At 36.2% G+C, this 14,747-nt stretch overlaps 1 protein-coding gene across 1 annotated transcript in view; it reads right to left on the bottom strand.

Moving 5' to 3' along the window:
* Positions 1 to 14,747, bottom strand: part of MON2 (MON2 homolog (S. cerevisiae)) — a 179,294-nt gene that overhangs the window by 8,048 nt on the left and 156,499 nt on the right. The window contains exons 32-34 of the mRNA XM_006859606.1: positions 11,504 to 11,694; positions 7,802 to 7,862; positions 4,085 to 4,208 (exon numbers count right to left, since the gene is read on the bottom strand). Coding sequence (XP_006859668.1) covers positions 4,085 to 4,208; positions 7,802 to 7,862; positions 11,504 to 11,694 — 376 coding nt within the window. The remainder of the gene's footprint in view (positions 1 to 4,084; positions 4,209 to 7,801; positions 7,863 to 11,503; positions 11,695 to 14,747) is intronic.

The following is a 14,747-nucleotide window of genomic DNA, read 5'->3' as shown; positions in this document are numbered from 1 at the left end:
TTACACACAAAAAATATGCAGGAATATAAAATCATTTAAACAACCAAGGGGCACATTCTGGAAGTCTGCCTCCTGGCTGCTACTGCACAGCCTTTCTCTTTCAATGAGTTTAGAATTCTCATCTGCTCTATCTCTCCATGCCATCACCTCTGCCTTCATCTCTGGTATCTGTTTCTCTGGTTAGGGTCCCATGTTCTGCTCATGTTCTTTTCTCTTGATGGTCTTAGGGTTCTCTGTTCCTGGAATGTAAAATTAACAACTCCCCCCTTTTTGTTACACAACTTCTACCTTTACAGTTGTGACAATTGCAATTAGGCATGATAACAATTACTATTGAATCAAAAGAAGCCTATTCCCATCTCCTTTCACCAGACCCATTTAAACAGGATGAAAACTATTCAGTGGGAATTCTATCCCCCACCCCCACTCACTCTGAAACTAAACTCCCTCTTGAAAACTTGTAAATCAGCCACTTTGTGCCTTTTATAGCTGCCTCCCTCCACCCACCTTTTAGGTGGCCAATGTCTAAGTTGCCCTTCCCTATCAACCCTGTGTACACAGGGGATAAGTTTGATCCTTGATGTGAAGACTCCTTGCCTTTCAGTTGGTTATTTTGAGCTACTACATGCTTAAGAAAAGGTCAAGCTCATAAAATTGCAGCAATTTACACTTGCTTCCTGTATCAAACTTCTTTATCTTCCTCTAGTCGAGTTCTGATCATCAAGCCATTGAAGCTAAATCAAATGGGTACTCTCTGCAAGTCTGGAAGTTATTGTGTACATCTCTCTACTTCATATCAGCTGGACAATTCACTCTCAGCTCTAGCCCCCAGTGACTAGGTCAGCCTTTCTCTTTCCATGAGTTTAGAGTCCTCATCAGCTCTGAGTCCATAGGCTCAGGAGCTCGCTGGTCTCCCAAAACTTTGGACCAACCAGCCCTTCCTCTTCTCTCTCTCATCTCAAAGTTGACAGGAGTCTATGAAATGAACTCAGTCCATGTCTTCATTACTGCTTTTCTGCTACTTCCACTCTCAAGTAGAACAATGTGGTCACCAATAAGCTTACATGCCTGCTCATGTGTTCCCTTTGAGTTTCAGTCTTGGAAGTGGGTTTGTGTGGACATCTCTTTTCAACTACACATTCAGTGATGTTTAACATCAGCCACTGTTGTTACTGTTGTTGAGTGCCGTTGAGTCAATCCTGACTCATAGCAATCCTGTACCGGATTTCCAAGGAGCAGCTGTTGAGTTTGAACTGCTGACCCTGCTGTTCAAACTGCCTTTGTAGTTGAGTGCTTATCCAACAGCACCATACCAGGACTCCATGGTGGGAGTATTTATGCCACAGAAATTGTCAATTGCTATAAATCATGCTTCCTTCTCTAAGAATAAGGCTTGATTATTATTAAGCCAGGAAGAAATAAGACTCCAAAGCGTGTCTCAAGTTAGAAAGGAAATTTTTCAGAGGGTACCTTCAAAATAATATTGTTTTTGTTTTGCTTTTATCTTTTTATTGTGAATTGAGTGAAGGTTTACAGCGCCGATCATCAGTTTACATCCAACAGTTCATACACGTTTTGCCTTATTTCACTAACTGCAATTTCCTCAAAGTAGATCACTTATACCACTTCCTCCTTGTGTTTCCTATTTCCATTCCTTCCTCTTTCCTAGCCTTTCTGAACTTTGTGAGTAAATGCTGCTCTTTTAAATGGTTGATTATTCTGAGGTGTATATATCTCACTAGTGTTACTGCTCCCCTTATGGATCTAGTGTTTGGCTGAAACCTGAACGCTGACTAAGGGTCAAAGTTTCAGGTTCCATCAATCTCTAACAACCAGTAAACCTGGTCTTTTATATGACTAGAGTCTCGTTTTTTAGGGACACTCATTTAACTTGAGAAATCAAGTTAGAACAAATCTGCTTTAAGCTTTTTGATTAACTGAAGGTAAAAAAATCAATTTGGAAAAGTTAATTCAGCTCTTGAACACTTTAAGAGGGATGAACCTAAATGCTTCATATTTCCGAAAGCATGTGGAACCCATTGTTAAAAAACGTAAATGTTCAGCAGTAGCAAAGGACTTAATGGGGAGGAGTTAAATTGCCTCATTTAAAATTGGTCTAAATAGCCTAATTTATTTAAGAATTTCTGGTTTCATTTTCTTCATAATCCACTTATTGTTGTTAAATGTCGTTGAGTAACTTCCGACTCAAAAGCGACCCTGTATAGGATTTCTGAGATGGGTTACCTTGCAGTTAACAGTCTACTTAGACTAGAAATTATATCAACCACGTTTCAACTTTATTCCTTTGTTTACTCGCCTTCTATCACATACAGTTTTCTTTCTCATTTTAGATTTCCTCAAACATTTGTGAGTTTCGGTTGTCAGCTAATACTTAAGAGCAGAGCAGTGGACTAAAACTCAATCTCTGGAACCTTTGTGTATATAGGTTGATCTTGTTTAACAAAGAATGGCTCTGTACGTACACGTTTAAAGCATACTTCAAGTTATGCCTAAGAAGTTTCGGTTCTATGGCAAATTCTTTGGAACAATGTCCATGTACCTTCCTTGTTTTGATACATTTAATATTATCAATGGCCAGAGATATCAGAAAACTGTTAGAAAAAAATAGATGCAGTAATTTCTTACTTAGCTTAAGGTATTTATGTATAATTAGGAATATTTTGCTTAATATGCATTTTTGAGAATTTAGCTACAGTTTTTAAATTATAATTTTAATTTAAAAACTTTGTCTATATTAAGAGAAATGTACTTTAAATTTTTTTCTTTGAAATTTTCATGTTGGTTAAGCCTGCATTTTACCAGGTCAGTTTTTAACATTGTCTGGGCTAGGAATGAGAAATTGTTTATGAATAGTCTGAGAGACATCTAGTGGTCAGAGTACATAAATGCTCTTTTGTTATTTTCCGCCTTCGAGTCAGTTCTGACTCACAGCAACCCTGCAAAGGGTTTCTGAGAGTGGCTGGTGGGTTTGAACCACAGTGCTTATCCTATACGACGAGGGCTCTTCAAAGGCATATAAAATACTCTCAGCACAGCTTAGAAGGAAAGTTACTAATGACTCTGGCAAATTCTGGAGATTACAAATTTTAAAATGTTCACTCACTTCACAGAAAAAGCACATTATGATGTCACAATGATATTTACAATTTCAGCACAATTTAGAAAAAGAGAAATAATAGCAAAAAGCAACTTATATATCATCTTCCAGTAAGGCAGCATGATATAATTTTGAAAAAGTATATAGTTCTTTCCAAATAAGAATTTTGGCCTCCAGCCTTCAGACTTTGGGTGATGTTTTCATCCTTTGTAAACCAATTCCTTTTCTGTTATATAGGTGCTCTGGTTAATGAGCTGGATTGCAAAATCGTTTGAACTGCAAGGTCAGCGGTTCCAGTTCATCAGCCCCCTCCTCGGAAACGCTATAAGGGTCACTATGGGTTGGAATCGACTCCACAGCACTTAACAACAACAAAAAGTCCTCATAGGTGGCTATGAGTCAGAATCCAGTCAACAGTTGTGGGTTTGATTTGGTTCATCCTTAAAGAAATGTTGTAAGGAATGAGACAACATACTTCTACTTCTAGCATAATGCCTTCACATACAAGGCCTTCCCTAAATGCTAGTTCCTTTAAAAAGGGCTAGGCATCTTATGTTTTAAAGGGCTAACTCTGCAATCTAGAGTACTAAGAGGTAGGTATTTATATCTTCATTATACATATAACAAAATTGAGACTCAGAATTTAACCAATTAGTGACTAACTGAAGAAAACACACTCATTTTTCTCTATATTATATTGCCCTACAAGTAATCCTACAATGACTTATGCTGACTCCTTAAGTAGCTGGTAATTTAATTCACCAGGGTTTTGCAAATATGCGAACAGAATATTGACTATATTTTCCCATTACAAACCTTAATGGCTTGTATCTCATTTATAAAAACTACTTTATTACATTTTCCATAATCATAGAATTAAACATTTCTATAACCAGCTTCTTCAAAAGTACTTCAATATCTTTTTACACACACACACCCAGAAAAAAAATCACTAAAATAACATACCTGTAAATGAAGAGGACTGAGAATGTATTGAACCCTTATTAAGCATAGCCATTATCTGACCAACAAATTCCTTGGGAATAAAATTGGCATAAGGTAGTATCTCAGTGCTGATAAGCTTAACTACCTAAAACAAAAGATGCAAATCCAAATGCAATTAAAAAATTATTATAATAAAATTTTAATTTCTAGAGTACAGTTTCAATTTTATTTTAAAGGAAAAATCAGAACCCTCACTTCCACAAATATGTTAATAAACATAAGGACTACCAGTCTGGTTCCCTATATTAGCAATTTTATCACAAAACACTCAGTTCTATTAAATGTGCATTATGCAACCACTGATAAATGTTGATCTTCAATGTGATATATGTAACAGTGCTCTAGAGAAAAACAGCATATAAAACTACCCAGGCTATACTGAAATAGCTAAATTAAAATATCTAAAATAGGATTAATAGTAAGATATGTCACATTTTCAATTTTCCATAAAGAATGACATGTAAGAGAAAATCTGGCTATATTTATTTTTTGTCAAACACCTTATTCTGCCCTTTAAAGAAAAAGAGAAGTTTACAAGAGTTTTTAAACATTGTTGTTGTTGTTGTTAAGTGCCTTCGAGTCGGTTCCGACCCATAGCGACCCTGTACAGGGTTTCTGAGGGTGTAAATCCTTACGGGAGTAGAAAGCCTCATCTTTCTCCCGCGGAGCGGCTGGTAGTTTCGAACCACTGACCTTAAGGTTCGCAGCCCGATTCGTAACCTCTACACTACCAGAGCTCCTTTAAACATTAGGAGTACAAAATTCAATACTTTATACCTATATGATAATCTCTTTGCTTTTTAAATGTACATTTTTAATTTATTTGATTTACTTAAGAGTTTCCATATTAACTGAGAGAAAACAACCAAGAACAAAAATAACCCACCTGAAAAAAGGTGTAACAACAAAAACAAACCCTATCTCTTTATAATCCATTTATAATCCTCAAAATATATCCTTTAAAAAAACCACCACCATTGATGAATTCTAGAAGCTGTAACTACACGTGATTAAAAATGAAAAACTCCAAGCAACTTAGTTTATACCTCAACTAAGTTTTGCTTAACTGCTGTGTAAGCTCACAAATACTTGCTCATTGTTTGATGGACTTACTTCACTGATTCAACTCCTTTTTAAAATTATTAAGTGGACAAAATCACCTAACTATGCAACATGTACATAGCGCAAATGTGTAGCAAATCTAAGGAAATCATTTTTAAAATGTCAGTGCTTTAAAAAGACAAGAAAGAAAGACCATAATCAGTGTCAGAAGAGACTCTGAAATGTGCTCTTGAACATAGAGTAGCTAAAGCAAATGGAGATGATAAAGTACAAAGCAACTGAACAGACATTTTCAAAGGGCAACTTGAGAAGACAAAGTATTAAAATGAAATGTGCTAAGACCTGGCGTTAGATAACCAAAAGGGAAATACACACTAAGCATTTCTCAAACTGAACAAAAGCCTCAACTTGCAATATTGAAGAACTCCATGGGCAAAACACTGAATGATACCAAAAGCATCAAAAGAAGATGGAAGGCATACACAAGAGTCACTGTACTAAAAAGAAATGGTCGCTGTTCAAACATTTCAAGGGATAGCATATGATCAAGAGTCAACAATATTGAAGGAAGAAGTCCAAGCTGCACCGAAGTTATTGGCCAAAAAAAAAAAAAAAAAAGGTTCCAGTAATTGACAGAATAAAAATTGAAATCTTTCTATGAACTGGAGGCACTTAACTCATCTGTGACAAGACATTTGGCAGACAGCTTCCTGACTAACTGATGGACATTATGCTTGGTAAAGTGTAGTGTCGTAAAAAAGATGAAGAGCCCCAATGAGATGCACTCATACAGTGATAGCAGCAATGGGTTTAAGTGTAACAACAATTGTGAGGATGGCACAGTACTAGGCAGTACTTCATTCCGCTGTGCATAGGGTTGCTATGAGTCAGAGATGATTTTATGGCAGCTAACAACACTGGTAAAATACTGAACAATACAGGAAACATCAAAAGAAGATGGAAGAAATACATAAATGATCGTATCAAAAAGAACTGGTTGATGTTCAACCATTTCACCATATAGTATATGATCAAGACTCGCTAGTATTGAAGGAAGAAGTCCAACCTGCACTGAATGCACTGATGAGAAATAAGGCTCCATTAATTGAGGTGTTTCAGCAAATGGCTGCAACGTTGGAAGTGCTCACTCATCTATGCCAAAAGCTTTGGAAGATAGCTATCTGGATAATGGAATGAAAGACATTAATATTTGTGCCCATTTCACAGAAAGGAGATCCAACAGAAATTGGGAGTTATTGAAAACTATCACCAATATCTCATGCAAATAAAATTCTGCTGATAATAATGCAAAACCAGATGCAGCATTACATCTACATCAACAGGGAACTGGCAGAAATTCAAGCTGGATTCAGAAGAAGATGTACAATGAGGGATATAACTGGCTAAGAGCAGAGAATACCAGAAAGGTGTTTACTATATATCACTGACTATGCAAAGGCACTTGACTGTGTGCATCATAACAAGCTATCGATATCCTTGTGAAGAACGGGAATTCAAGAACACTGAATCGTGCTCAAGAGGAACCTATACCAAGAAGCAGTTGTTTAAACAGAGCAAGGGGACAATGAATGGTTTAAAATTAGGAAAGGTGTATGCCAGGGATGTATCTTTTCACCATACTTATTCCATCTGAATGTTGAGTAGATAATGCTAGAACTTGGACTATATGAAGAACAGTGCAGCATCAGGAATGGAGAAGGGATCGTTAACAATCTCTGATATGCAAACAATACAAACTTACTTGCTAAAAATGAAGAGGATTAAAGCACTTACTGATGTACATCAAGACCAGGCTTATTATAAATGGAACCTCAACATCAAGAAAATAAGAACCCTCACAAATGGACCAATAAACATCATGATAAACATGGAAAACACTGTAATTGTCAAGGATTCCATTTTATTTTAATTCACAACCAACAACCATGGAAGCAGCAGCCCAGAAATCAAATCTGCTGCAAAAGACCTCTTTAAGGTTTTAAAAAGTAAAGATGTCACTCTGAGGACAAACGTGGGCCTGATCCCAGCCCTAATATTTTCCATCTACTCATATGCATGTGAAAGCTGGACAATGAATAAGGAAGCCTGGAGAAGAATTCTTGTATGTGAATCAAAGTGTTGGCAAAGAATACTGAATAGATCATAGACTGCCAGAACAACAAACAAATCTGGTTTTGAAGATGTTAGCCAGAATGCTCCTAAGAAATAAGGATGGCAAGACTTCTTTTTGCATACTTTGGACATGTTATTGGGAGGGACAAGTCCCTTCAGAAAGAAAGAAATGCTTGATAGAGTGTCAGCAAAAAAGAAAACTCTAAATGAGATAGATTGATACAGTAGCTGCAGCCATGGGCTCAAACACAGCAACGAATGTGAGCATGTTGCAGGACTGGGTAGTGTTTGTCTTTTGTACAAAGGGTCACTATGAATTAGAAATTACTTGGTGGAACCTAACAACAACAATCTTTATTTTAATACTTTTAGGTTCAATCTTAACCTGTTACTTTCTTTCTCCAGTAGTTTTGCAGTTGCAACATTTCTAATACTTAATTCTTGCAAATGGCAACAGAAATATATTTAAAATAGTTTTCTCACCTCAACATCAATACTTTCATTTCTTTGGAACTCTTGAATAGAGAGATTATCTGGAGGCATGCTAAAAAAATAAATAAAACACCTGATTTTTAAAGGTAAAACATTCCCTGGAAATACAAACAGAAAATATATAAACATATTCAAATGACAAAAATTTATATTTTCTCACTCAGTTTGGGACATACATTTGCATTTTTTAAAAAGAATGTTTTTAATGAAAGTCACTAGTATAAAAGATTAAGCTAATTAAAAACATGAAATTCTAACTACAAAAACACTTGGTCCAATGCTAAGCTAAATATAATTTATAGAAGTAAGCTGTTTTCAGGGCTAGGAATGAAAACATGACGGAAGATAGAGATCATGATCAGCAGTTAGAGCACAAGTTACTATGGTCATGATAGGAGTTCACTTCTTCTGCTAATGATTGAAAAGAGCCTAGGTCACGGTGCTGAATTATTCACTTAAGAGTAGACTTACTCATCATTAATTTGTCCTAAATACAATGTATTAACGATATTTGTAATAAAAGATAGATAACATCAGAAAAGTTGTTCAAAACAGCTGAAAATGTCTTTCAAGTTTTCTAAAGCAGAAAATTGTCCTTAGTCAATAGTTTTGAGAGAACCAAGAGAAACCTATGGCTCTTAATAAAAATAACCAGCAACATAATGGGCTATCCACTACTTAAAAACAGCTGAGAATTTAATAATAGCAGCTAAAATTAGAGCCAGTTACTATACTAAGTAAGGAGCCCTGGTGGCACAGTGGATTATGAGCTGGGTTGCAAACTGTAAGGGCAGCAGTTTGAATCTGTGAGCTGAGGGAGAAATATATGGTTTTATGCTCCCATCAATATTTACAACCTCAGAAACCCTACAGAAGGCCACTATGAATTGGAACCAACTAGACAGCACACAACCACCACCACCAGTGCACTGCGCTTGATTTGTATTTTCATAGATGTTCCCACAGACACTCCATATGGATATTATTATCATGTAATTTCTAATGAGGAAAATGAAGCGTATAATGGTTAACACTATGCTACAAAACATAATGAAAGTAAATGGCAAGGACAAAATTTGAACCCATACTTAACAGCTATTTGAGCCTACATTCTTCTCTATGATGTTCTAAACGTAAAGAGACATTTAGGTCTAGAGATATAGTATATACTTTTATATTGGTGTTATTTTTTTCTCTATTTGGAATTATTTGTTTTATCCACTTACAGTTATTCAAATATACAAGGGAACTTAAATTTGTGTGTGTGTGTGTGTGTGTGTGAATCCCATTATCTTTAATTCTATTTTCCCACAAACTTTTTGAAGCCCGTTCATATACATATACAGATAAACATACAATATTATGGGCACTAGAATTAAGTTTTCTTTGTATAGTTTTCATTCAACAAATATCTACTATCAATTAGTTTGTATCAGGCACTGTATTCTTAGTGTTCAAGATGCAGCTGTGAGTAAGATAGGCCCAGTCCCTGTCTTATAGAACTTACAACTTAATGTCTAAGTCCTAGGATAACTGTTATCTCGCTGTAGAAACTAAAGGAAAACAATTACACATGTATCCAAACCTGAACCAATGGTAGGAATTTTACAATCACTAGTGTGGAGCTGTAGGATGAGCACTGGATTATCTGTAAGATCAGCATTCAAACCTACCAGCAGCTCCTCAGAAAACCTATACAGGTTTGCTATGAGCAGGAACTGACTCATAGGCACTTAACAACCACCACCATCAAAGTAGCTTCACAGATCCTATCTGTAACTTTAAGGACCTCTGGTAGTATAGTGGTTACGAATGGAAAGATGAGGCTTTTTGCTCCCGTAAAGATTTATATAGCCTCAGAAACCCTGTGCAGGCTCACTAAGTCAGAACCAATCTATGGCACATAACTACCAACCACCATCATCTGTAACTTTAAGATGAAAATACGGTTAATTCTAGTTTATACACAAGGAATGTGTTTAGTGATACTAAAAGTTTTATGATGATGGTGATGCCAATTAAGGGAGAATTGATAACCAATAAAAAATAGATTAGGAACGCATATAATATTATTATTTTGGAAGCATATAACAGAAAAACTTAATGGGTTACTAAAATATGGTATGATGAGGGATGAAAGTAACATACAAAATTAAAAAACTAGAGCCCCAATGGCTGCGAACTGAAATGTTAGTGACTACATGGGACATACTGCATTAGGTAAATCTGTTGCACAAGAACTTGTGAGAAGCGTTGAAAGCAAAGATGTCAGCTTGAGAACTAAGGTTATGGTGTTGGAGGAGAATATTGAAAGTGCCATGGACTGCCAAAAGAACCAATAGATCTGTTTTGGAAGAGGTGCAGCCAGAGTGCTCCTTGGAGGCCAAGATGGCCAAACTTCGTCTGTCATACTTTGGACATATTGTCAGGAGGGACCAGTCGCTGAAGAAGGATTATCATGTTTGGTAAGGTGGAAAGGAAGACCACCAACGAGATGGACTGGCCAAGTAGCAGCACTGATGGACTCAAGTGTGGCAACAGTAGTGAAGTTGGCCCAGGAATGGGCATTGTTTTGTTCTGCTGTGCAGAAGGTCACTATGGGTCGGTACCGATTCTATGGCACCTAACAACAACAACAACATGGGAAAAAAGACCTGGCAAACTGTTTCTATAATGATTACAGCCAAAAACACCCTACGGGCAGTTCTATTCTGTCACATGGGGTTGCTATGAATTGGAACTGACTTGAAAACACTCAACAATGACAAGGCTAGGAATGGCCAGGATCCAAAAAGGCAAAACTAAAATCAGAAAGGTCCCCTCTTCTAAATCCCAAAGATCAATAAATATCAGGAAACTATCTGATTGTGTTCAGGTTGAGTATTCTGATCTCAGAACCCAAACTCCTCATTTATTTTAACATATAGCTAATATACTTCCTAGATTCTTTGAGCATTATCAAAAAACATTTATGATAAGGTTTTTAAAAATGCTGATAATTATGAGTTGGTCAATATTTTAGGTACAAATGGGTCATAAAAGATCATTAAATTCCCTAAGGAATGCAGTACTTCATGACTAAAAAAGTTGAATCTGTATTTGAAATGAAAAGAGAACTTTCATTTGAAATGAAAAAGTATTTATATTTTCTGGTCAGTTTTCTCTGTATGTTCAAAACAATTTATTGGGGTATAATTCACACATAATAAAATTCATTCTTGAATATGAACAAACTTAAACATCTTAGGGTCTATATCTAATATATTCTACCAATGTTTTTTCTGAAATCCTTTTCCTCCTATAATCTGCAGTGGACATCACTTTAAAAAATTGCTCTTCCTAACATCATGAAGTTAAAATCATGGTTCATTAATTTTGATATTTTCATATGTACAATTCCTGGCTCACAGCCAAAAATACTCCGAAGAGCAAAAATCCATTGCTCATAGATAACGTACACAGTGGGTAAATGTCCAATCCACTTGTTCTGCCTAAGATGGAACTTAAAGAGTTTGTTTAAAAATGAAATTAAAAGAGAATGGAATTTCTCCACAAATTTTTTGAAGTTCCCTCATATAAGCTAAGAATCTTAATAATCATTTATTTGTTAATAAATACTACTTTTAAAGCAACTGCAGATGTAATATGACACTCTTTGAAAGGATGACTAAATTTTAAAATGAATAAGCTGACCTTTTAGTAAAGAGAAAGTCTTCAAAAGTATTGGCCAGTTCTGGCCACATACTGTCAAATTTTCCAGAAGAAGCATGTTGCCGAGCAACTGGGAGACCAATAGAAAGAACCTTAAGGAGAGAAGTAACTGCTAGTTTCCATGTGCTTTCAGAAGGACAGGAATACTTCAAACTGAGAGGAACCCTAAGAGTCTGTGAAAACAAAACAAAACACAATTTAAGATAAGTACACAATTAAAACACACACACACAATTTCAATTACGAAAAAATATATAATAGAGAGGAAATCATAGCAAAGGCATTAAGTTTTATAAATTATGTTATTTTCCCAAGACACCAATTTTCAGACACAACCTTCAAATCCTACTGCCTAGATACTTTAAAACCTGTCTCCATCTTGCAAACAATGACCCTAATTTTTACCAAAAAAAATCAGCAATACTATCTGAAAAGTTTGAAATTTACAGTTGTGTAGCTTTTCTGACCTCGATGTTAAGGAATTAGAATTCTGTGCTAACTCTTCTAGAAGAATGCAGTCGGGCTGATGTGGTTCTCCCATTCAGGAGAGAATAATTTTATTTTCCCACTCAAAGAAGTCCATTCTGAATCACCAGTTTAGTCCTTTTAAAGATGAACAACCTGTTCTAAAGGTTGTTCAGTTAAAAAAGAAAGCTTCAACATCTTTATCACTATACATAGCTCAGAAGCTCTGCACCTATACCCTCCATCGTTAAATATAAGTAAGCTATCTTCTTGAATTCCCGATTTTGAAGTACTTGGAAAAGGAAAATAATACATTAAAATATCACAGATATTGCAGAATTCAAAGAAATTTAGAGATGAAACATAAGACTTCAAAGTAAAGTTACTTTAGGCTGTGCTTACAGTCCCCAAAGTGGCTGATGGTGGTTGTTGTTAAGGAGCCCTGACTATGCAGTGGATTAAGCATTGGACTGTTAACTGAAATGTTGGGAGTTTAAACTGACCAGCAGCTCTGTAAGAGAAAGATGAGGTAGTCTGCTTCTGTACAGATTTATAGACTCAGAAATACTATGGAGCAGTCCTACTCTGTCCTAGAGAGTGGCAGTGAGTTGGAATTGACTAGACAGCAGTGGGATTAAACATCAGTTCAGGAGCCCTGGTGGTAGAAAGGTTAAGCAGTTGACTGTTAATCTAAAGGTCGGATTTGAATCCACTATCCTGCCCACTGGACAAAAGAGCTACCAATGCAAATTTCAACACAGGATCCCTATTAAGCTATGAGTCAGATTCAACTTGATGGCATACAATAAGAAGAAAATTTGAATGGGAAAATAAAATTTCTTCTCTCCTGAATGGGAGAACCACATCAGCCCGACTACATTCTTCTAGAAGAGTTAGCACAGAGTTCTAATTCCTTAACATCGAGCTCAGAAAAGCTGCACAACTGTAAATTTCAAACTTTTCAGATAGTATTGCTAATTCTTTTTGGTAAAAATTAGGGTCATTGTTCACAAGATGGAGACAGGTTTTAAAGTGTCTAGGTAGTAGGATTTGAAGGTTGTGTATGAAAATTGGTCTCTCGGGAAAATAACATAATTATCACAGTAAGCAATCTCAGAACACCACCAATAAATAGTTTTGGCATGTTGTTGTTGTTAAGTACCGTCAAGTCGATTCCGACCCATAGTGACCCTGTATAGGGTCTCCAAGGAGCAGTTGGTAAGCTTGTACCACCGACTTGCAGTTCAAACTACTTTGCAGTCTGACGCATTAGCCCACAGTGCCACACCAGGACTCCAATTTTTTTGCACACTGTCAGGTAATTCTTAATATACTAAAAATTATTTTACATTAAAATTCTAGTCTGAGAAAGACAAAGAGTACAAGAGATACATTTCCATATTTCACATAATTATGGAGTGAATATAAAAATGAATCTCATCATCCTCCATACAAATTATTATTAAGAGCTCTCGTGGTGAATAAATGAACTATTATATGTTAGTGGCATGATATGGACTTCTACTAACAGATAATCAACATACTCAGAACTTAGTTATCCTTTTCCTCCACCTCCACACAAACCAGGTGCTTTGGGAAAGCTGACTCCACTTGAGTTTAGGAATTAGGGTAAAGATAGATAAAACTATTTTATTAAGCCAATCAATCTACTCCATTTCCCCTGCAATAATCACTGGTTCATGAGTTGGCAACAGGACCAAAGCTGGTTCACTTACGGTCAATTTTAGAAAGTTAGGAATATGATAGAATGACAACATCCCCTTCCTAATGGGTACATGCATGCTTCTGGTATAAAGCTATGAAAAGAAACATAATTAGGATGCAGAACAGAGAAAAGAAATTTTTTGTGTGCATAATATTGCTAAAGCACAGAATCAATCAATCCTACAAGTTTCTCTCTGGTTTTGACCATTCTAATTAAGTATGTCAAAAAATGTCCTGTATTGTTGAAGCTGTATTGAAGGAGCTCTGGTAGTGTAGTAGTTACGAATCGGGCTGCGAGCTGCAAGTTCAGCAGTTTGAAACTACCAGCTGTTCCACGGGAGAAAGATGAGGCTTTCTGCTCCCGCAAAGATTTACAGCCTCGGAAACCCTGCACAGGGTCACTATGAGTCGGAATCGACTCCATAGCACATAATAACAACAATTATTGAAGCTAATTTCAGATTTATCATATGCCATTTGTTGTCAAAATTATTGAATGATACAAGAGCCATTTTGAGCTAATATTTTATAACTCAAGGTTAGCTAAAAGTATGGTATTATACTGTAATTAGTATTTTACTGAAATGAAAAAACATTAAGTATAACAGATCCATTCAATCTAGTTTTTTCAAAACATGGAAGTGTAAACAGGGTATGGCATATAGTAGGTAATCAGCAAATTTGTGCTCAACTGGAAAATTTCATTAGTCTTCTCTAGCTAACAATGATATAATATAGTAAGTTGCTGTTGTTAAGTGCTGTCGAGTTGATTCCGACCCATACTGATCCTGTATAGGGTTTCCAAAGAGCAGCTAGTGAGCTTGAACCACCATCCTTGCAGTTCAAATGACTTTGCCGTCTGACGCATTAACCCATAGCATCATACCAGGACATGAACAAAGTGTTTTGAAAATCCAGAAAAGGAACTAATTCCTTTAAAAATACACACTGACTTCTGTGTACCCAGGTGAAGACCTGATTGGCCAGCAGTGTGGCAAGACCTTGGGACTCTTGGGCCCAGAGTCAGTGACATAGC

The sequence above is a fragment of the Chrysochloris asiatica genome, unplaced genomic scaffold (genome assembly GCF_000296735.1).
Source record: "Chrysochloris asiatica unplaced genomic scaffold, ChrAsi1.0 scaffold00033, whole genome shotgun sequence".
NCBI lineage: Eukaryota > Metazoa > Chordata > Mammalia > Afrosoricida > Chrysochloridae > Chrysochloris > Chrysochloris asiatica.
Note: the sequence above shows the minus strand (reverse complement) of the source record. Positions and strands in the feature narration are given on the sequence as shown.